This window comes from Tinamus guttatus, unplaced genomic scaffold, assembly GCF_059628265.1.
Source record: "Tinamus guttatus ecotype Peru unplaced genomic scaffold, ASM5962826v1 Tinamus_guttatus_pri_ptg000246l, whole genome shotgun sequence".
NCBI lineage: Eukaryota > Metazoa > Chordata > Aves > Tinamiformes > Tinamidae > Tinamus > Tinamus guttatus.
The window spans coordinates 2,329,880-2,354,643 of NW_028288780.1; the positions used below are offsets into that span (position 1 = coordinate 2,329,880).

The 24,764-nt window shown below is 40.5% G+C and overlaps 1 protein-coding gene across 1 annotated transcript in view; it reads right to left on the minus strand.

The window, feature by feature from the left end:
- Positions 1-24,764, minus strand: part of GRID1 (glutamate ionotropic receptor delta type subunit 1) — a 437,352-nt gene that overhangs the window by 46,433 nt on the left and 366,155 nt on the right. Inside the window, 4 exon segments of the mRNA XM_088526360.1 lie at positions 1,768-1,906; positions 3,231-3,555; positions 5,580-5,777; positions 7,011-7,112. Of these exon segments, the coding sequence (XP_088382486.1) occupies positions 1,768-1,906; positions 3,231-3,555; positions 5,580-5,777; positions 7,011-7,112 (764 nt within the window).

Below are 24,764 nucleotides of genomic sequence, written 5' to 3' on the forward strand. Positions count from 1 at the left end.
GCCAAGTTTGAAGCTGAAACAACTTTTAATAGGCCTTTTAGAAGCAGCTTGGGAAGAAAATTAGGCTTGTAATGAAAGCTTTAACTATGTTGCAGCTACTGCAGCACCTTGTACCAGTTTCTCCCCTGCTGGCAATTTAGCTCCATCAATACTGAGCATCAGAGGACTGTTCTAGCGAGAGAGAGATTACTGAAAGGATGGGAGTTGCTTTCTTAACAGTGGAGGTTTATACAGAGGGATCGGGTAGCTCTCAGCTGGGGAGCAAATTTTCAGCTGTAACTGAATGTTATTGTATTCAGTTGCAACTCGTCAAGTGCCATCTTTAAAATTAGAAGGCAGACTGCGCTCTGAAGTCACCACACAGTACCAAACAGCTCGTTTTACCAAGTGATTAACCTGAGATTTCTTTTCTCACAAGATTCTTAGCAACATATTTCAATCTAATAAAAAAAAAGAATCAAAAGCTCTCGCAGATGCTTTAATATCTCATCTTTAAAGACTTCATCTAATAAACCAAAGTTCAGTTCCTGAATCTGTATATTTTTTCTTTTTTCCTTTTTTTGGGGGGTAGATTCTTGACTAAACTTCATTCCACTTTTGTCCTCCTCTGAACTTTGACTTTGGAAGGTGCTCAGTACACAAAAACAGGCCATTTTTGCACCATGAAAGAACGAGAACTTTCAGGAATAGTTGAGAAGGTCACTATTTAAACTTTCCTGATAATGATCTCTGACTCACCAATGTATCAATTGAGTTTAACCTTATTCTGATAATATGGCATGAGAGCTTGTAGTCAGGACTCACAGATACTCTTCAGTAGTTTTCTTGTTACTTTCAGAAATTACTCAGAGTTCTTATATCTACTAATTTCAAAAACTGGTCAAAAATAGGCGATATTTATTTTAAAATGTGTTTGTTTATTATTATTATAGCTTACTCATTCAAAGGATTATGTTACCTGCAAGTAGGTGATAACAAGTTAGCTGGAAATAATGCGAACACCGAACAAACAATAGCTCTCATGAGATGTTTAGAGACTGGGCTTATTGAATATATTCTCATGGGACACGGACTAGTAAGCAGACAGCAGGTGAAAGTAGTCAAAGATGCAAGATAAATTGACTTTGTTACAGGAGCTGTAATTTATCACTGTGATATTGCCAACACAAATGCAGAGAATTATATATAAATTTAATAAAACCACTGCTATATTGCATCTATTATCCTAGAGTCAAATTTGGCTACCTTTTCCTCTTTGAGTAGAACCTTTTTTCTGCAAATAATCCCACTGAATTTGGCCATTTGTATTTTAAAAGACTGTCTGTATTATCTTACATCCTATGTTACCTTGCATGCAAGTAATACTATAAACAACAAGGCATATCGAAATACTCAGAACATAAAATCACACATTGTAGGTGAGAAGTGTAAGGTTATACATTTCCCTAGAGGTAGCAATTCCTCCCAATGTTTAACAAAGAAATGCATGTAGTTGAAGTAGTGAGAACTCTAGTTAAACAAAATAAACATGAGAGATCTATCCCTGAGTAATGCACAACTAAAGTGCCATTGTCCCTTACGTTCACCTGTCAAAACTGTTTGGGAGTTGCAAGAGTGAAGGAGAAAGGCAGGGAGAAAAGCATCCACTGAAAATAACCTGCATATTTTCTTAGAGTTATCTCCTTCTCACAAAAATGAGTGTTTAAATGGATAATACATCTCTGTGAAATCCAGGTTTACAGCTTCCTCTTAAGAAGAGAGTCTTACCTTATAGGATTATCCATCCTCGACACCGTGAGAAAAGCTGCTAAGTTAGCTGTGTAGGACGAGCACACGATAAGGGTGAAGAGCCACCAACTGCCCATCACAATGCGCATAGCCACAGAATTGACAGTGGATTCACTCCCTGCCAGCAAAGAGAGGAAACAGGTCTCAGGAAGGTGATCACCCTTGTGCAGTCTGTTCTGCAGGAACAGTCCCTCCGACTTCCTCGTTTCACCCTTCGTGTAGAAACTAGCTTTTCCCCACAAGCAAAGCATTACTTCTGCTATGACTGCCTTTTTTTTTTTTTTTTTTACAATAATTTTCTCCCATTAACTTCTTGCCCTGGACACTGTGATAGAAAAACATCTTTCAAAACTATTTCCCTCACTCATTACTCAGGACCAAGTTTTCAGAACAGCAATAATATCCAAAAAAAAAAAAAAAAAAAAAAAAGTTTGAGGCTAAAATGGGACTAATGTGCAGAAGTTAAATCATTACAGTGTTCAGAATTTAGTTTATGGTCCAGGTTCAATGGATATTTTAAAATTTGCAAAGACACAAAACAGTTCAATAGTTCATGTGTTATCTGTACTGCATTTACATCTATAAATACCTTAGCATTAGTGTCATTGTTTCTTATGCTTTCCTACATTTCAAATGACATGAAGATTTCTCTTCTGAGCAAGCTTCACACACAGTTGTTTGGACTTTCTTAGAGACCAAACTTTACAGCTAGTACTCGTTATTGCAGTGCATGTTTACAGTAATTTTATTTTACCTTTATTTTCCTTAAACCCACTACAGATGCCATCTCAGTGAGAGGAAGGGCAAAGTTTTTTCAGCTGTATTGCAATTTGGGGTTTCCAGATAAAGCTTGAGGAGCTTACAACCACAATACATAATAAACAAGTTAACAAATGCTCCTTATGCTGGCAATCAACTAAACTTTAGAGAATACTATTAGTACTACAGCATTGAGGTGAAAATTATATGGGCATATTTTGTGAAACATTATGCACAAAAGTAACTTGGTCAATGGTTGTGACACACATGAACTTCAATATGTGTAATTCTACGTCTATAGATAACCTGAGTGTAAAGTTAGCTACAAGGCTATAAGTCATTTTGCTTTTTGGTTCTAAAAAATATTAATTCAATTTTTTTAAAAAAAATTACCTGAATTATTGGAAAAGGTACTAGTTTCTGAGTAAGAGACACTGTCCCAAACAGCTCTGTAGTTTAATCGAGTGATCTTTTTTACAGAAAAAGTTCTTCTTGTTTAGAAACATTTGAGAGAAGCAGTGTTACAATTCTTCATCAGCTAGGTTAATAAAACATACTACCTTCCTGTACAAGCCTAGTTTCGTTTCCATCTTGAGAGTATTCTGGCCATGTCAAACATACCCTCAACAGCTTTGTCCAAAACAGAAAACTCCTGAATGTGCAATTTGTAACAAGCTATGTACCTTGCTGTACAAAGGCGCCATATACCACCCAAATGGCACTGTGCAGAGTGGAGGAAGCTGAAGGGTTTGGCTGGGAAGCGTTCTGAGCCCTGATGGCCTGTATCCGGTTTAAGACAAATATCAAAACACCAACTATAGGGATGGCTGCAGCAATGCAAGCCCACACCGCAAAGTCAAAAGGAGCAAAGAGAGAGAAGATGTTGATTTTTTCTTCGGGCTTTTTGATCAAGATCCCCACTGAATAGTCCATGTAACGCTTGCTGAAGTCCACAACACTCTCACGTTCTGGTGTGATTGTGATGGCTGAGATTGCTAGGTCAGCTCTCTACAAGAGAAACGTAAGAGGTCAGATTTCTTTCTTTCATGAACTCTGCCAGTGAGAGCCTTAAGGACACACTTTGGTTTTGTTTTAGGCACGTGGTTTCACGTACTTCTTTCTGTTTAGATGAACTAAAATAAAATCAGATTTGTTTTTATCATTCCAACATTAATTATTGAACTAGTTCTAAGCAGAATAGTGAAATGTCACATGCGGAAGTACCTTAGAATGGAAAGAGTCACACTGACTCCTGACTGGAGCGACTACAGCTTATCCAATCTTCTTGCCTCACTCAATTTCCAAAGAATGCCTAAAACTCCAAGCCATATTTACCTGGTGCGTTGCAAGGAATAAGAATCACACACAATTGATATTTATTATAGTTTTTATCAACGCTTCTTCTGCTCTATTATTATCCCCAAATTACTAAAATTACTCAAAAAAATCCATATTCTTTCTCCATGCAAATTTTATTTAGTTTGTGTATTCAGTGGCAACTTGTGCATAGCTAGCGTTTGTAACTCTCCCTGGGAAGTTGTCAACTTCCAATGACAGGATTCATATATCAATAGGGGAATATTTTATTTGTTTTTATAATGAATCATATGCATGCTAAAAATAATAACTGGAAGAATGCACCAAAGTTGCAAAGGCAACTTAGCTCTGGAAATTACTTTGACCTCAACATTTAAAGTGAGTAGGTTTTACATTCAGTAGGTTAAGATTATGCGAACTTAATAAAAGATAAAATCATGTTTATTGAATAAAATTTCCAAATCTTCTGGAGAGCAGCAATTAGATTTTTAGTATTTTTATCTTAATAAAAACAGTCTCTTAAAATGTATTTCTGTTTCATATCTCTACATTTTGTTGGGAAAGTCAGGTGAATGAGGTCTGCTTTGAAATCCTTTGGAGTCAGTGGAAAGACCAGTAGCAAAAATACCATTCTAAATACTTTGTTACTTCAAATAAAGCAATTTCCAAATACATTTCACAGGATTTCCCACTAGATTTTCAAATCAATAAAATTCAAAAAGCTTATATCAAGCTAAAGAAAGTCGAATATTCTAATTCCTAGAACCAATTGAGAACTTCCCATATGCACACTTGCTATTGCTTGAATATCTTTTATTTCTTCCTAGACATCTACTTACCAGATATTGATATACCTACTTACTAGGTAATAAGAAAGATTTTACTTTCAGCAATAAATCCATTGCAGAAGGGTGACCTTTTCTGCAAAGGGCAATGACATGAAATATTAATTCTTTTGATTCTCCTTCTTTGATTAACATTTGTCCCATGTCAGATACTGAGAAAACGAACAAAATACATTCTAATTTCATTCTCCTGGAGATTGTAAGCTATGGATTCTCCCATTAATTTCAAAGGTGTCCGATTAACTTACTCCTGATTTGCAAGCCTGTAATTAAGTACAAAAAAATATTTTCTCCTTGTTTTAAGTGAATAAATAACCTTGAAATCAATTTAAACTCTGGTCCTTCAAAACACTTTTTACTAGGGACACACTTCCTGTTTTGGAGTCAAACAGTTGATCTTTATCAAATATACTGCCACAAAGAAGTGACCCACAGAAAGTCATACCTACAAAGTAGTAAAGAGATAATGATGAAAAATAACAGGAGCAAGGAAAAATTGAATTTCTTTCTCTACATTTTGCGCTCATTCACCAAATACACACACGTGCCCTCCCTTTTTATCCTGACAGCTATATACATACACACACAGATTTGCGTTCATAATTTATGCTGTTATCAACTGGAATTAAATAGACAGAACGAGGGACTGTAGTTCTTATCCTATATAGAGGATCTTAAAGTGCACAGTTCAGACCACACTCAAAACACATGCTGCTCAGAAGTGTTTGGAACTGAAGATTTGATCCCAATTCAGTATCCTAGAATTTGGAATGGAATTAAGAGGAGAATTTCAATGGATCCCTTAAAAAACTTTGATGTCCTACTCTGTTTGAAGAGGATATTTATTAAAGCGGCTTCTCCTTTGTGTACCTTGTTAATGAGTTCTCCAATCATGCCGTTCCAGGAGCTGTTTTGGAGCTGCTGTCCGTATTTACCATCAGGCGCTTGATATATCTCATACTTAAAGCCCAGATTTTTGGCAAGCGCATCCAGGACATCAATGGAAAATCCTTTGTATCGCTTTGGTTGCCCAAGTATATTTTCCGCCACCATCACAAAAGGTTCTTCCTGAGAATAAAATAATATCAAAGTTGATACTTGAAACAAGTTTGTCATTGTGTTTGCTTAGCAAAAAAAAAGTGATGTTTCCCACGCCAACTCTGGACAGCTACAGACAGGCTTATGCAACACTTCCAACCACCCGAAGCAACAGCTGTAAGCCGGGTAGGACACCACGAGGCATTGCAAATGGCATCAGACACCTGTGCTTCAGCAGCTGAAGCGCAGCTCCACAGTTCATGAGAACAGCCAACCCTCCAGAGGAGGATTCATCCCTCTGAGGCAGCTTCCCGCTGCCTGTGAGCTGAACTGCCCTCGAACACCACCTCATCCCATGGACAACCAAGAGGGCATGGCGCATATCTTAGTGCCCTAACGAACCATCTAGAACCCAGATATGTAAGTTAAGCAAGTGAGTCCTAGAGAGAAACATTACTATTGTGCATCTTAGAGCATACAAGATTCAGAAAGTTATCTTTTACAGACAATGATTAATCTTTTACTCAGGATACCTACTGAAAGAGGTAAAAATGCTGAATTTTGTGATTATTTACAATTTTGAAAACTGAAGGAGCAGTTCTCAGAGGCACTGGTTCTTGGTGTGTTTTCTAAAAGTACATTTTGAGACACCATAATCTGCAAATCATACCAAAGCTCAGGCAGAAAAGCAATCCAATCTTATTTTATTCCCAATTTAGCGTTTACCTGATAGGAGCTCTGTTACCACTCAGGACAGTAACAAACAGTGACCCCAATAGCATAATGATTTTTGGAAAGACTGTATCTTTCTAAAAGACAGTTTATCTTAACTGAAAGTTATGAGCTTGATGGAGGAAACACTTAATTAAATTTTACAGCCTGCAGTGTACAACAGCCAAGATTAGATTATCATAATTGGTCCATCTGATCTTAAAATCCATGAAACACTAGAAACTGCATAACTGAGGGTGCTGTATCTGAAATTTGTCTCACTCATGCCTTGTCTGGTTCGATGCCCAGTATGAATTTTCATGCAGACAAAAAAAATAAACAAATACACACAGGCTCTACATCTCTGACTGCCGGAAGATTCACATAAACTAATAAAAGGCCATCATCTATCTTCCTTATTTACGTAACTGATTACTAAAACAAGCAGAATTGAAAATAATAGGGAAAAATAGTGAGGGAAGCATCCAAAATATTCAGTATATCGTTTTTTACTTTGAGCACTTTGTTTCCTGAACTCAAATAGGATCATACCAAGACAGTCACCACTTTCAGGGTCAATCCTTGTAAGTCACTGCCCAGACGTCGTTCTTGTAGGCTGCCGTTCAGTCCCTTTTCAGAGTCCCACGTTGCCAACTAGAATAGAAAGCACAGTGCGTCTGAAGGACTGTTAGGCAGAAATCCCTTAACATTTACATAAATATTTAACAGTAGCTTGACTGAATCCAGTATTTATAAAGAGAGGATGAGAAGCATTCTTTTTTTAAGACACAAAATCATAATGAGCGAGATTTAGAGGACAGACATAAACAAGTATTTTGCCCAAATGAATCTTCATCAATGCCTGTCACATAACTGCTCTATTATCTGTAGTATTTGTTCTATTATTTCACTTCAATACGACTTTTCTCTCTGGTAAGTTTATACTGCCACCCTCAACATTGTCTGTGGTCTCACTATCCCATTCTATCTGATTCCCTTCTGCTTTTCAAATCCTTCCCTACTGCTTACCAAAGACCAACTGCTTATCAAAGACCTCCAGCTGCACAATGTTCTTACTACCAATAGTTACAAATCCTTGACACAGGATTTTCTATGGTGTCAAACCGTCTCCTATCTTGGAATTTCTTTAGATCCTATCTTAAGTCCTATTCTCTCTCTTCTTGGCCTACTTCTACCTTCCTCTTAAGCTCCAATGATCCTGTATCCTGATGATCAAGTATCTCATAATCTCTGCCAACGCTAGATGCACCTTACTAGTTGCAGCCTGATATGTATTTCATAATACCTCCATGAAACATTACATCTAAATATTTTGTTTTTCAATTAAATATATCACTTGAAAATCAGTTTTACCACATTTTCTGAAAGGAAGCTTAACAAAAAAGTCAACTAGTCTGGATTATTCTTCATTATTCTATATGGTTTTCAGCTGCTGCAATGGGACCTTTTGCCTTCAAACATAATCCCTGGTGTCATTTTTCCTGAAGAGCCATAAATAGTATTGAATAAAAACTGTTTCTTTTTTCTCTCTCACTTTTTTATTCTTTCTTTTTCTTTTCAGCTCCACTCTTAAACACCAATACTGCATTTACATCTGTGGAAGCAGTGATGTTAGCTGAAGGCATGCCCCTTAGAAATGCAACATAGGCCAAGATCTGTGAAATGCGGCTTCTTCCTGCCAGAAGCTAATTTCCATGTAACAAGTCAAAACCTTCTTGGAAGAACTTATTTCACTGAAAATGCCTATGGCTAAATGTCCTACATGATTTACTTCTATGACTTCAGTTTTATCCTAAAGCCTCAAAAGTCAAAACAACAAATAAAATGTGATGGGAGAGATCTGCATGGTTTTATTTTTGTTTTCTTTCACTAAACTGATAAACAGGGAACTAGAACAGGAAAAATCAGTGAATATTCAAACATGACAAGTATCAGAGAGGTAAAACTGTTTAAAATTATTCTATAGTCACTGTAAATCTTAAAATCCTGAGAATAACGGTTTGAAGGGCAGATAAGGATAGAATTAAGCTACACCTGGTTTTATCCAGCTGACCCGGAGGGCAGAAGAGGAGAATGACAGAATAGTATTATGCTTTCTAATAAAACTCACCCTGAGAGGTTAGTTTAGAATGGCAAGTGGTCTTTTGCACATAAACGTGCTTGCAGCAACATCAGGTAGATATATAAAGCCAGGTTATTTTTTAATTTCAAAATCAGATGCTTTGTCTGAGTACGGACAATTTTTTCTTATGTTTTTCTGTTGCTGAAAAAATGGACCAATTCTTCAGGTGACATAAATCAATACGGTTCAACGTATGTCAAAGACTGAGCAGACGTGTGTGGTATATGCTGCCTCTGCAAGTGGGGAAGAAGGTTAGTTACACTATCCAAGCTTCTTTCAGCTCTTACATGCCTATGTATGATGCAAGTGTGTGATAAAAATACATGTGCAGTTTTGGCCAGAATGGCTTGTGTCAGCTACAGAAGATGATTAAATCTATTCAAAAATAGGAAATTAAACACATCTCTTTATTACTCTGTCACCTCTGGACTGATATTTCACATTCTTCTCCCATTTTTTTTCCCTTTAACAACTCCATTTGACATTTAACTTTTGAATAACGTTCATTTTGTATTTCATGTTAACAATGTGAATCCTTCAGAGGAGCTGAAAATTTTGTTTAAAAGGAGAAGAGCTAAGATTTCTTTTATATGCAGGAAGGCTAGATGTAAGGAGGAGGGAGTTTATTTCCCTTGAGCACTGAACCCCATAGCATTCTGCATAGAGACATTTTTTTCTAAAATGCAGTGTCTGAACATGCAGATGATGCAAATAAAGTTGACAAACGGAACATGTGGAAAACGTTTTCCAGAAGGAACTTTCCTTTGAATCTTTGTGATGCAGAATACTCCATTTCTTCAGAAGTGTGCCAATTTTGACTTCTACTTCTTGCAGACCAAATTTTGTTTATAGGACTGATGCATTTCCAGATACGTACACCAATTTGTGACAGTTGACCTGTCAAGATCAGTGCGTGAGAAACTAATTTCCAGCACTGTTAAACAAAACGAGCGCTGCTGCTACTTGATAAGACTGTTAGAGCTTCATTCTTTGCAGAAATAGGCTCCAGGTTCCTACCAGACACTGAAGCCAAAGGTTATACAACAATCATCAGCTGATGTGATACAAGGCTTTTGAATCTGCCTCTGACAAACGACTACTTGCAGTATCAGCACTTGTAGGATATATTCGATAAATTATGGGCTCTGGAAAAGACATTTTTTATGGAAGTCTTTTTTTTTTTTTAATACTCAGGTTACGAGGTTATAGGAGTCCAGATTTCAAAAAAGCTACTTTCATAAAGCTTCCCAACTTAAACCTATCTTGCTCCTCTTTCTAAAGCGACCATATTGCTGGCAACCGTATAGTTCGAGCCATAAAACTGATGCTCCATCATCCTCTACAGTCAAACCAGAGGAAACAGACAAAAAGCAAATTTCTTGGAAAATTCTGGCTCCAGACACGTTTCTGATCTTTATCAATGCTTAATGCACTGTTCACCCAGAACATTAAGAAAAAGCTTGTAAAGTAAGAATGACAATTTAAAGGCTGTCTGTAACCTCTACAAACAGTATTTAGCTCCAAACACACAAACAACACACAGGGAAACAACTGCATGGCTAGTGAATCTGGGAATGTCTTATCCATCTGGGATGCCTTATGTCACCTGCTAGGATTTCCTCCTGAAAAAAATGCTGAAAGCCACGAGGGTCTCCAAAGAAACCTTGAGCTTAGTGCAATGTCGGGGTCTCTGTGCTCCCACCAGCAAGGTAGAAGTCAAGTTCTGCAAAAGGGTTTCATGACTTTGTTACTGATGTGTCTCTTGTCTGCCTCAGACTTCTCTCAAACTATTCAGTTCCTCAGGGGAGATCACACTGAGAAGTCACCAAGAACTAACGTATTTATTACACACCTGCCTCTGTACAAAGCATGTGTGTTCATGCTGCACAATAATTACACATTCCACCAGGAACTTGTATTCAGTTCTCCTGTCTCATCTGTGAATGCTAGCAATACTGCACTCATGAGGGTCTGTCTCACACCCAAACAAATGAGAATTAAAACGATCCCAAAAATACAGTAATTATAGCTGAAAGCAGACATTAGCATAAAAAGTGAATATTTAATGTGCATACCACAACAACAAATAGTCATATCTGCAATGTTTACAGTTATAATGGAGCAATAACTGTCAAAATAATGTATGCCATTGGCATGTAACTCCATTTTATGTATGACATCGTCATACTTCTACCTTACCAAAAGCTGCATTTTTTTGTTTGGTGACTATTTGGAGCCAAGATTACTCTGTCCAAGTAAATTAAATTTGGTACTCCCTGCCATGAATCCTGGAGAACTTCTGACAGAGCGATGGAACAGCCCGAAAGAGTGAAGCAAGCAGTTCTCATTGCATGAGACAGGGACCTATCAACCCAAAGGACATTCCCTGTGAATGTGAAACCTGTCCCGTGTATTGAATCAAATAAATCAATCTATGCCATCCGTAATCCATCTGGCAATCCTTTTAGATCAAAATATAAACTGAAATAGATTTAATTTCAATGACAGCCTGTGTTTTAAACTTTAAGTCACTGAAACATACAGCAAATATGATATCCTTGTACCAGGTACGACATGTTATAAGTTGGGCCTGCTGACTCCCTTTGCCAGTCTTGCAGCATATAGCCATACTTACTGGAAAGTTTAACCCGTAAAAGAGAATCTTAAACATTGAAACCCTGTGGCTCAAGAAAATTAAGGGTTAGCAGAGACAAATATGAAATAGAACAGTAGCTAAATTAAATAAAAGGGAGAAAACTGTACATTCACAATCCGTAGAAGGGAGTAAAAGGAACTCTGTTTTAAGCAGAACAATTATTTAAATTTAATACCAGAAGTCTTTTTAAAATGCAGTAAATCAATAACCTAGAGAATTTGCTATCTCCGAGTATCACTCACAGCAAGGTATTAGTAGGATTCACCAACACATTGAATTTTATGTCCTTTTCTAAGGAACTATCAGGAGTTACCAAAACCTTTCCTTTAGTTGTGCCTGGAGTTGCTTTGAAAGCATCATTTTTTTTTCATTTGAATACAGATCATAGAATCATAGAATCATAGAATCATAGAATGCTTAGGGTTGGAAGGGACCTCTAGAGATCATCTAGTCCAACCCCCCTGCACACGCAGGGTCACCTAGAGCACGTGGCACAGGACTGCATCCAAGCGGGTTTGGAAGATCTCCAGAGAAGGAGACTCCACAACCTCTCTGGGCAGCCTGTTCCAGTGCTCTGTCACCCTCACTGTTAAGAAATTTTTCCTTAAGTTCCTATGGAATTTTTGATGTTTCAGTTTCCGGCCATTTCCTCTAGTCCTATCAGTGGCCACCACTGAAAAGAGACCATGACCGTCCTCTGCACTCCCTCCCTTGAGGTATTTATATACACTGATTAGATCCCCTCTCAGCCTTCTCTTCTCCAGGCTGAACAGGTCCAGCTCCCACAGCCTCTCCTCATAGGGCAGATGTTCCAGGCCCCTGATCATCCTTGTGGCCCTGCGCTGGACTCTCTCCAGCAGCTCCACGTCCCTCTTGTACTGTGGAGCCCAGAACTGGACACAATACTCCAGATGCGGCCTCACCAGGGCTGAGTAGAGGGGCAGGATCACCTCCCTCGACCTGCTGGAGATGCTCTTCTTAATGCAGCCCAGGATCCCATTGGCCTTGGTGAAGTCAAGATAGACAACATCCACCGCTCTCCCCTCGTCTATCCAGCCCGTCATTTCATCATAGAAGGCTATCAGGTTAGTCAGGCAAGATTTCCCCTTGGTGAATCCATGCTGACTACTCTTGAGCACCTTCTTGTCCTCCATGTGCCTGGAGACAACGGCCAGTATGAGCCGTTCCATCACTTTTCCGGGGACGGAGGTGAGGCTCACTGGCCTGTAGTTGCCTGGGTCCTCCTTCTTGCCTTTTTTGAAGACTGGCGTGACATTGGCCTTCTTCCAGTCTTCCGGCACCTCCCCTGTTCTCCAGGATCTTTCAAAGATGATGGAGAGCGGCTTAGCTATGGCATCTGCCAGCTCACGCAGCACTCTGGGGTGCATCCCATCAGGGCCCATGGATTTGTGGGTATCGAGGTTCCTTAGGTGCTCTCTGACCCAATCTTCCTCTACCCAGGGCAAGTCTTCCTCTCCACCCGCTTCTTCTCTTGTCTCTAGGGCCTGGGGCTCTAAAGGGCTGCCCTTGGTAAACACCGAAGCAAAGAAGGCATTGAGCAACTCTGCTTTTTCTGTGTTATTTGTAACCAAGGTGCCCATCCCGTCCGCCAGCGGACCCACGTTTTCCCTGATCTTCCTTTTGCTGTTAATGTATTTGAAGAAATTTTTTTTGTTATTTTTAACGTTCCTTGTCAGCTTGCCTTCCAGACATGCCTTAGCTTTCCTTGTCGCATCTCTGCACTCCCTGACTACGTTCCTGTATTTCTCCCAGGGGGCCTGTCCTTTTTTCCACATTCTGTATACCGCTGCCTTCTGCTTGAGCATTGCCACAAGCTCCCGGCTCATCCACGCAGGTCTCCTGCCCCCTCTGCCTCCCTTCCTACACACAGGGATGCCCTGTTGCTGGACGTGGAGGAAGTGCCGCTTGAAAACTAACCAGCTCTCTTGGGCCCCCCTTCCTTCTAGAGCACTAGCCCATGGGATTCTACCGAGGAGGTCTCTGAAGAGGCTAAAGTTGGCCCTCCTGAAGTCCATCGTCGCAAGGCTACTTACAGCCCTGCCTCCTCCTCGTTGAATCCTGAACTCCACCAACTCATGGTCACTGCAGCCGAGGCTACCCCCGACCTTAACATCTCCTACTAGGCCCTCCCTATTTGATAGCACGAGGTCCAGTAGCCCACCTCTCCTCGTCGGTCCTCCACAACCTGCGTCAAAAAGTTATCATCGATGCTCTGCAGGAACCTCCAGGACTGCTTATGCCTGGCTGTGTTGTCCTCCCAGTTGATGTCGGGGTAGTTGAAGGCCCCCATGAGAACCAGGGCCTGTGACCGTGAGGCAACATCCAGCTGCCTATAGAAGGCCTCATCAACCTCCTCGTCTTGGTCAGGTGGCCTGTAGCAGACACCCACCACAGTGTCTCCCACATTAGCCTGCCCTCTAATCCTTACCCACAAGCTCTCAACTCGCTCATCCTCGACTCCCAGGTTGAGCTCCATGCATTCCAGTTGCTCTCTCACATAAAGAGCAACTCCACCACCTCGCCTTCCCAGCCTGTCCTTCCTAAAGAGCACATAGCCTTCCATGGCAGCGCTCCAGTCGTGCGAGCTATCCCACCACGTCTCTGTGATTCCTCTGTCATCATAAATAAGCAAAACTAAGAAAAAAAGAACAATCAATTTGCATAATTACATAAAACAGGATTAGGAACATAAAATGGTATTGGATTTTATACTTCTAAGCAAATACAAAAATTGACTGATGGCATTTCTTTTTTCATAGAATGCTTAAGGTTGGAAGGGACCTCTAGAGATCATCTAGTCCAACCTCCCTACACACGCAGGGTCACCTAGAGCACGTGGCACAGGGCTGCGTCCAAGCGGGTTTGGAAGATCTCCAGAGAAGGAGACTCCACAACCTCTCTGGGCAGCCTGTTCCAGGGCTCTGTCACCCTCACTGTCAATAAATTTTTCCTTAAGTTCCTGTGGAACTTTTGGTCTTCAGTTTGTGGCCATTTCCTCTAGTTCTGTCGGTGGCCACCACTGAAAAGAGGCCAGCACCATCCTCCTCACTGCCTCCCTTGAGGTACTTCTACACACTGCTCAGGTCCCCTCTCAGCCTTCTCTTCTCCAGGCTGAACAGGTCCAGCTCCCACAGCCTCTCCTCATAGGGCAGATGTTCCAGGCCCCTGATCATCCTCGTAGCCCTGCGCTGGATTCTCTCCAGCAGCTCCACATCCCTCTTGTACTGTGGAGCCCAGAACTGGACACAATACTCCAGATGCGGCCTCACCAGGGCTGAGTAGAGGGGCAGGGTCACCTCCCTCGACCTGCTGGAGACGCTCGTCTTAACGCACCCCAGGATTCCATTGGCCTTCTTGGCCAGGAGGGCACACTGCTGCCTCATGGTCAATTTATCATCCACCATGACACCCAGGTCTTTCTCTGCAGAGCTGCTCTCCAGAAGGTCGGTCCCCAGCCTGTACTGGTGTCTGGGGTTATTCCTCCCCAGGTGCAGGACCTTGCACTTGGCCTTGTTGAATTGCATGAGATTTTTCACCGCCCAGTTGTCCAGTCTGTCCAGGTCCCTCTGGATGGCAGCACAGCCCTCTGGGGTATTGGCTACTCCTCCCAGTTTGGTATCATCAGCAAACTTGCTGAGGGAGCACTCTGTGCCTTCATCCAGGTCATTGATGAATAAACTGAACAGGACTGGACCAAGGACTGACCCCTGGGGGACCCTGCTAGCTACAGGCCTCCAACTGGACTCTGCACTGCTGATCACCACCCTCTGAGCTCTGCCATCCAGCCAGTTCCTAATCCACCTCACTCTGCACTCATCTATCCCACACTTCCGGAGCTTGCCCAGGAGGATGTTGTGAGGGACGGTGTCAAAAGCCTTGGTGAAGTCAAGATAGACGACACCCACCGCTCTCCCCTCATCTATCCAGCTGGGCATTCCATCATAAGATCCATTTTCTGTATCAGTTGCATGATTAGCAGCACCATTTTAAGATCTCTGCTCTGGAACATGATTTTATAGCCATTACTAGAGAAAAGGCAGTGAACAAGATAACCAGTTGAACTCATTTAAGTTAGCAGTCTGTGCTGCAGCACAACCCTATCTTGCTTGCAGTGAAAGGCTTACAAGTGATCTTTTTCTAGGCATTTATTCTATTCTGACACTCTGCAATCATTTGCATTAAAGATGCAGTTTGCTTCCAAACCTCCACTGTGAGACTGGAATGCTTGTAATAGGAATGTCAATACATTTGGACAAGTATAATCAGTCTGTGGCAAGTTCTGTTACAAGGAAAAGGGTGGTGGATAACAGGTGTATCTGATCCATGAAACATAGTCTAATCACGAGGGCAGTAAGCTTTGCTACACCACTTGGAAGCAATGCTGAAACAGAGGGTTCCCCTCTGCTGTCTAACACAGCCCTGTGTGCCACCTGAGGTGCCTGAGGGGTTGGGACCCAGGACCCGCAGATTTAGCAAAAGGTCTGCTGCAGACTCCCGCTCCGGAGCAGGAGCTGCAGGGCAGGATACTGTAATGGCAGAAGGCATTTTCTGTCACATGTGATGCATACATTCAGGCAATACAACTGAGCCCACAGCTGCATTTGCATTTGACTTACTGAGAAGAGAGCAAAAAGTAAATTCTTGGGTCAGCTTTTGTGATCTCTGGGTAGAAAAGTATCATTACAGGTAACATGATAGCACGGTCTGAGTGCCCAACTCAGAAAAGAGAAAGTAAAGTAATTCTTAGAAAACCTTTAAAGTCTTTAAATATTCTGAAATGTAGATATATATATATAAAGGGCACTTGAAACCTAGGCAGGTTAGGCCTCTTGAACAGCTACTTAAGTCACTTGGCTACCTACAGAGCACCACCAGACACATATCTTTATCTTTAGACACCTAAACCAACCTTTTCAGTTTAATCCCAGTTTAATTTAAGACAATATCAGTCACCAATACATTATATCTCACATGTGCGAAGGCACTGTATTGCTTAAAAGCACCTCAGTACCCTGAGACTACATATCAATATATAGCTGTAGAGCTGCTGAGAATTTGAAAAAGTATCAACAGTATAATGCAAAAGATTGTCCAAGTCTTAAGGCGGGCAGAAACTCAATTCTTTGGACAAAAACATAATCACATGCCACTTACCACTCAGAACCCTCAGTTTGCTATTTCAGGGCCATACAGGGACTACAGCTGCTTTATAAAACTTCAGAGCAGGAAGGGAGATCATGGAAAGCTGCTCTTTCTCATTTCCAGTACTTCAGCTAATGGCACCCTCCATCTTCTGAGACTGCGAGCCTTTTTAAGGCCGTGGTTAGCCAATACAAGGCAGGAAGAAATGGAGGATTAGGAAAGGACTGGCTCTCCTGGGGCTACATGGCTGATACGTGTCCCAGATGAGCCTGGTTTCCTGTGCAGCAGAGCAAAGTGCACTGACATGACTGCTGCTGCTTCAATGGGCCTTTGCAGATGTGAGATCTTCAGAGAGAAGGCAGCAGATGATTTTGGCTTTAGTATTTTCGAATTTGTGGTGCCATACAAACAAAGTATCTCTAGAGAATAACAGGAGGATGACCATTAAGCAGCATGACATTACAATGAAACAGCCATTCTGGACAAACTTGACTGCTTTTTCAACAGTATTGCAACATTAATAGAAAACAGAAGTGAAGATGATAATATACTTTTATCTGAATTTCTTCAGTATTTCATACAGGGTCTTATGAAGCCCCACCTAGGACATTTTGAATTAATTTCCTGGAAAAGGACAATATCATATGATAACAACAGAGTGTTATATGAGGATGAAGAGGGAGATCTTAAGGTACCCTAGGGCCAATCAGGATTAAAATCTTATTTAATAGCTTTATTAAAGATGTGGAACAGAAAGAAGACACAAATTACTAAAATCAGAGTATCATAAATGTAAAGATATGTCAGACTAGAACAGTAAGAAAAATAATAGAAAGGGTAAAAACAGATATAAAATAATAACATACCTCTTGCATAAACAGAAGCAAACAGTTCCATAAAAGAAAAATGTGAGAAAGAGATACTTCAACAGAAGAATACAACAAGAAAATTAATGTTAAAATATGGTGTATGGTGAAAGCAGGCTGCAAATGGGCAAGGAACAGGTAGTACAGCACAGCTGCAAAAGTGCCAGGGTGATCACGGACTCCACAGAGCACTCTCACGTACTGGGCTACACAGAGAGCAGTCACAACCTAGCTGTGAAGAGCAGACAGTCTTAATACTGTTTAGCACCAGTGTGAACAAGTTTTAGGTATGCTGGAAGAAAAGCAAGAGAGAAGCGAACAGTTACTACTGGGCTGGAGGAGCCAGTTTAGACAAGAAGAGTAAAAGAGGTAACCAAGAATCCAAGCTGAGAATGATTAAGAGATTGGAAAATTAGACACAAAACTAGACATAAAAGAACAGAGCTATTGCTGCAGACTGCTAGTAATCTACAGAGACCATCAGGGTCAAGCCTCTGTTTTGCAGGACTCCGGGTTTTGCAGATCCCAATCAGAGCTGACTAGGACACTCTCCGCAGATGCGGAGCAACTTGGTTCAAGTCCCACAAGTGCAGAGCATACACTGGTATCTTGCTGGTTTAATACATCCCAGGTGAACCCGCTGGTAACCATCTCTAAGGCTAGCTTGGCCATATTACCTTTCACAAAGGTCAGAGGTACGGGCATAGCCTTCATGAGGAATGGCCTGAATCCTGAAACTGAAAAACAGTATTTTCCTCCACAGCAGTAAATTCCACTGAGCGGTGCTGAAACAAAGCCACGCTAGTACATGGCCAGGGAGCAGCCATGCAAGAAGTGCACAGGAGCAATTTAAGGTCCCAGCGAACAACCACTTACAGAAGTGCTGCAACTTAGCAAACGCACACAATACCAGTGAAGCCTGAGAGTTACTCTTATATAAATTTAATCGAGCATAGATCTAGAAGAGAAAATAAAGTTCAAAAACACTGAAGGAGGGATTTGAGTGGGAAAGAACAATTGACCGGAACTGACACTCAGTTCAGAAACAGATACAAACCACCGCTCTCCAAGCGGCAGTGTGAGATAAAAGGCAAATGCCTAGGATTAAGATGCCACATGAAGACTGGCCTTGCAGCAGCATAATGCCCTTCAAACCATGTCAGCAAATTCATTCACAATTAAGAGTACCATTAACTGAATCACCAACTCAGGGATAATCCTGCAGAATTCTTATTTAAGATTTAAGAAAATACAAGTCTTCTCAAGTTGGGGGGGATAATTGTGCTTCAGACAGTAGCTACATAACAAAAAGCTGAAAATTTACATGGGTTGGAATGGAAATTTTAGCATAATTCAAAAGACTTAAACACAATGAAAAGTGATAAAATTTAAATCAAAAGAAAATGTAAATTAGTATCAGGAGCATGTTTTTGAGACCTAAGATCAATTATAGTATTAAATCACTATCATCCAGAAAATAGTAACAGTCCAGAGAGTAGAGTCTGCCTCATTACAGCATTTACAGTAATTCATACATAACACATACTGAAACTGAGAAGGAAAAACTTCAACATTTAAGCCAGAAATCCAAGGGTAGTTTAGGAGGACCAAAGATGACTTCAGACAGACACTTTGGTATTTCCGTTTTAAAACTCTTTGCTCTCTAGAAGTCCAAGCAGAAGAATTTATTCAGCTCTTGCTCTACAAGCTCATTTTTTTTTCCAGTGCAATCAATGACTTTGACCTCACCTAGCATTATGCAGCAGTATCCTGCCCCACTGTATTTATGGTTCTTCACTGCAGAGAATATCAAATATTTTGAAGGGAGAAGTGATTTTCTTCATGCTATTTAATAGCCAAAGCTCAGTTAAATTAAATGGAATGGTCATGTTCTCAAAAGCCGACTATTTTGCATAAAATAGAGCTTTCTGCCATAAAGCTAGAAACATTGTCACCTTTACTAACCTTAGAGAAGCCAAATACACGTCTCCGCGTATTTAATAGCTATCAGTAGTACCGTGACTAAGGAATTTCACACAGAATTAAAGTAACAGCTTTCTGTAACCCTTAGAGCTTTTACTGAGTCTTACAGTGTAGTCTCCTTCACATGCCTGCTGGGAATGCATCAGTATCATATGCTTTGCGGTTTTTCATAATATTCCATATTATGTTGACAGACATAAATTTTTAATATTATCTTCTAGCTCAAACAAGCTTAATAGGCAAAATGAGACATTGCTGTGCCATCGCGTTAGCGAAGGGGCACATGATACCAGCTCAGGATTGTTTCTCTTTCCATGTTGTGATAGCTGCTGATGACCTTTGATCTGTTGTACAGTGCAGATAAACATCTGTATTCAATGGTGGCAAGCCTGAGCAAAGCATGTATGGGGCAGCAAATCCACATGAAGCAGAAACAGAAGCTGACAGCACATGACAAGATAAATGTAACCTGTTAATATTCATTACATTAAAGTATAAATAGGCCAGCTCCAGCTCTAGTAGAATAAATTGCTTCAATTAATACTACACTTTGAAGGAGCGTTGACAGCAACATGTTGATAATAGTAAACAGAAGAAATTAGTGGGGGACACTGCAGTAACACAATACTGGAAAAGATGCAGTATTAAGTGAAGCAATCAGAGGAGTGATGAAAACAATATGAAAAAGAATATTATGCTCTACTGATTTCCCTATCGAGTGCCGGCAAGTATTATTCTGTCCCCAAATTTTTGCATTTCATTTCCATAAAACAAAATCAAAATGCAGGGAAAGCAGTGTACAAAATAAATTGGAACTACATTCTCCCAAGATGTGTCAGCCTTTTCTCTCATAAAACAGGAAGATAACCCACCCCTGCCCATTTGCACTCTTCACACTTATATAAACAATAAGATATAAACAACTTTCCATAACGTGCAACGCTGCTGCAGAATCAGATGACTGAGCTGCTATAGCACAACATGTACTTGCAGTCCTTCTACGGGTTGAATAAGCCAATTTGTGAACACCTAAAGCACTCTAGAATCAGATACTTCCCAGGGGCACTGCAAATTGCCAGCTGATATAAACCACCGTGCCTCTAAGCATAACATTAAAACTCGCACAGAAACATAGAAGTTAGACCACATAAAGCCCACACCGGATGTCATAAGTGATCAGCTGAAAAACAACACAGCATAACTTCCTCGCCACCAGGTTTACTGTTTGGAGGACAAACAAGGCCCTTGTCTTCCTTCTGCGGCTTTGAAAGCGAATAAAACCGCTGCCCAGTGAGAGGTGGTGGTGCCAGAGCCCGACCAGCTCTGAATGCTGCTGTCAAGCATGGGAAGGGAAGCCAGGTACGTGCACCAGGAGTCAGCTGTGGACGAAACCCAACCTACCACTCTGCCACTACTAATTACTTGTTGGTAATAAGGAGACAGATCCATCTCACACTGAGAATAGATCATTGCCAAAGCTTCCAAAGGCTTTTTTTTGGAGGGGTGGGAAATTGCTAGCTTTGAGAGCACTACTTCTGTTATCTACGCCATAATTAATTCAGACTGTTTTGTAAACAAGAAATTCATTGAAAAGTTGGCTCTAACAACAAATACAAATTCCTGTTGATTGTGTATAGGTTCTTATCCTGTTCTTTACAATTTATAATCCAAGTATTTCGCTGTAGTAAGGTATTAAGGGTTTAACTAAGGAGGAAAAGCAAGAGGGGATTGTGTAGCTGGAAAACTGTCAGAAATGGGTATCTTTTCTAATCATTCCACATGTGAGCTCCACACTTAGACAATTAATTGAAACACTACAACAGGTTATGCCAAAGCATCTGCTGTTTTTGGCAACGCGCTACAGGATTTCTTGGATAATCCCTGAGCTGTATGCCTTTGACTTCTCGCTATGCTTTCAAGAAACTTCTGCGCTGCATTTTTAAAAGCGCACCTACATTTTTAAGAACAAGGGAATGGTCTGGATGCGGGTTTGTCCTCATCTGAGGAAGTTGCCATGATGCAACGGCACCAGCTTCAGCCCAATAAGTTTGGCCACCAACTATTCATTTCTGACTCTGGCTGATGGCACTGAGCCATCTAAAAATGGGAGGACAATTCAGGCCCTTCCTAGATGCCACCTATCAAGCTGTCAACTCTTCATTTAAAAGGGCTCTTCTCACAAAGTCTGGGTGCTTGTGGAAAGTGCAACAGCATCAATGATACTTTACATTGAAAAATATTTCAAAAATGAAATTCTTTCTTTACCTCTCATTGGAAAGTTCTGAGTTGTAAATTTTATTTTCTTTCCACTAAATCTGTACATGTTTCTCACTTCATTTCAATTTCATACCATTGCTATTATCTAACTATCTCATGATACTTTAGTGGCAACCTTGGAATAAACCTAAGGCCAGTTTTCCAGAGGAAAAGATGTCCTAGTTGCAGTTTAATTTCCAGAGGCTGGATGTATAAACAAATACAAATCTAGAATACTGACACAGAGAGGTCACAGCCTTGGATAAAGTGCTGTTGCTTTAAAATGGAAATAATTGAGTAACAATAACTGAACAATTCCATTACATTACCAAAGACCAAGAAATGTAAGAAATATAGAAAGCATTATTATGAAAAGCGAATTTTCTTCTTTCTAATGATGCACATTTAAGGGCTCTAATTAAAGAGCATGCGATTTGAATATGGTTTTCAAAAATACATTTATCCCTTTAGCTTTGTTACGTGCATACAGCAAGTTTTGAAAAGCAAAGAAAATCAGCTTACTCCCAAAGCCAATTATTCCCCTGTTATTCCACTGCCAAGGCACATAGAAACATTATATCCACAGGTCTTATTGTGTATATAAACTACGTACCAGGTTCTAAGCACTCATGGCACACAACAAAATGCCTTGCTGGTCTTTCATTACCCTTCAGAAAGAAAACGAGGGGAAAAGACCTTTCCGTGCTCATCACCTGTTTCCTTCCCCCGGGACGAGCTGCCGTTGGGGTGACGGCTCCATCGGGACTGAGAGCGCGCGAAGCCCGGGGGAAGCGCCTTCCAAAATGGCCGCCGCGCCCCCCGGCGGCGGTTGGCAGCAGTTGGGCACCTCCTTCCCTCTGCCCAACGGATGCTCCCTGGCACCTGACCCACCTTCCTCCCGCTACCCTCCTCTTCCCCTGCTTTCTGGGGGGATTGCTCTGTGGCCTGTTATATCATTAGCACAAAAAAAAAAAAATTAGATGAGTATTCGCTCTCAAGAAATCTTAACTATGAAAAATCTCGCCCATAATGCAATACAAAGGCTATTTCCTCAATGGACCTCTCTGGAATTCGCGTTCTTAAGCCCTCCTGATCCGTTCCAACTTCTCCTCAACACATTTTGGTGGCAATGAATTTGTCTTTTCATCTCTCTGTTTTATAAGCACCTCGCCACACTCCCATCCTCTGCCTGCTTCCTGAGCTAGAGGGAGAGCCTCCAGCGCCTGCTCAAATGGAAGCAGCCTGGCGCCTCGAATCAGGCGCCTCGAATCTCCCTCCCTCTCAGCATCATCTACAGCTCTTAGTTTCTTCTTTAGATAAAGAAATTAAGAAAAAAAAATCAGCCCGTGGAAAATTGGCATTGGAAAGCTTTCTGATACAGTATTAACCATCTAATTTAGGATGAGATCAGCAGACTTGCTTCAGAAATCTATTTTTTTTCCATGTTGCATTTTGGCATTAAAATGCAGACACAACAGAACAGGGAAAGAGGACAGCGAATGTCATCTGCCAATAGAAATTGAGTATGTTTTGAGAAGATATAGTTAGAAAATGGAAAATAGATGCTTACCTACTACATGCAGAGTAACATGCAGGATTACCTAAGGTTTCTTGGAAAAAGGAACTTTCATTTAACAGAAAAAAATGATAAACTATCTATTACATTACTTGGGAACTTTTCTTAAACCCTTCCTCTGCATAAAGAAAAGGTGGCATGAGCAAAGCGGCAAAGCACAAGCTCACCGGAGTCCCCCTCTTCTTACTAGTTCAAAGGAAAGCAAAATGTTGGTATTTGGCTGCTTGCATTTCAGCTTAAAACTAAGGGGAATTTGCTAAACTTTCAACATTTCTGTAAACTGTGACTCCAAAGCAGTCATTTGACCACTTTTTATTTTATTTTATTTTATTTTTTTAATCTACCTGCTTACCATCTTTATGGTACACTTCTATCTACTTTTTTGTTATACAAATTCTCCTGTGCTTAAAGTGGTGCCATGTTGGTTAGGGGAAAGAATACTGGATGTCTCAACAGGAGTTTGCTGTTCATACAACTAGATCTGATGTCAATGACTTTCATCATTACTTCAGTCTGCATCAAACTGGCAAGATTACAGAGGCTGGTAAAAGGAAAGGCATGCATATATAGGAATTCTCTAAGAGAGCTAGGCTTATCTGTATATAATCTGCATGTGAATGTGTTAAACTTTCAGTTAAGGAGTCTCACAAAACTAAAAGGAAAGCAATTGCATCCAACAATGCTCTTTACCAACATGCCATTGCTATCCTCTTAACAGCCCACCACATCAACACAGATTTCTGCACAGACTTACTAAATGTCACCTAGTGGATGCTGTGAAACTGTTAGTATTACAATCCATGAAAGAATTCAGATTTAGTATTCTTCAGTAAGAATAAAAAATACACAAAATATTGTTTCTCTTCTCCATCTATTGCAGATATGAATGAGGATCAATAATTATCAATGATAGCAGAAATTATTACTGTAAGATGGCTATAAATATATTGGACATGAATATTTATACTGTGCTGTGAAGCAAAATACGATTTTGATATGGTTTTGAGCGCTTTTTTCCCCCTACACCTCCCTTGAAAACACCACATGATTATAAAGATGACCTGGCAAACAAAGCTTTCCACACCAAAAGAAAGCAAAAAAAGACGCCCGTCTCTTACCTTTTGTTTAAATAGTTTCACGAGTTGTTCTATGGAACGATGATTTTTATCTAGAGCGTTCCTGGGCAGAAAGGATGGGGAAAGGGAAGCTCACAGTATGTGCTGCCACCAACCCTTATATAAACTAGGATTGAAATAATATGGACGTTTCTGCAACTCAGGGCTTTGGCAGTCCTCTGTACCTGATGCTGAAAGACTGCCCAATAGATCTGAAAAATTCCAGATTTCTATTTTGATGATATTTCCTATACAACAAAGTGATTATATATGCAAAAATATACAAGAGGTAAGACAGAAAAAAGGAAAGATGAAGCAATATTAGACGACACTGTCCACCAATTTTCCATTTCTAACTTTTCCCACTGAGATTTAAGGTCGAATTCAGTCCTGCTCTAAGCACTAATCTATTAAACTCTATGAACTGCACCAATTTTGTTAGTTCTGAATCTGGTCATAATCATTTTTATTGCTTCATAATAAACACTCTGTGTTACAATATAAACTAAAGATACGTAGGTGTCACTGCCACTGTCCTTGCCTCATTC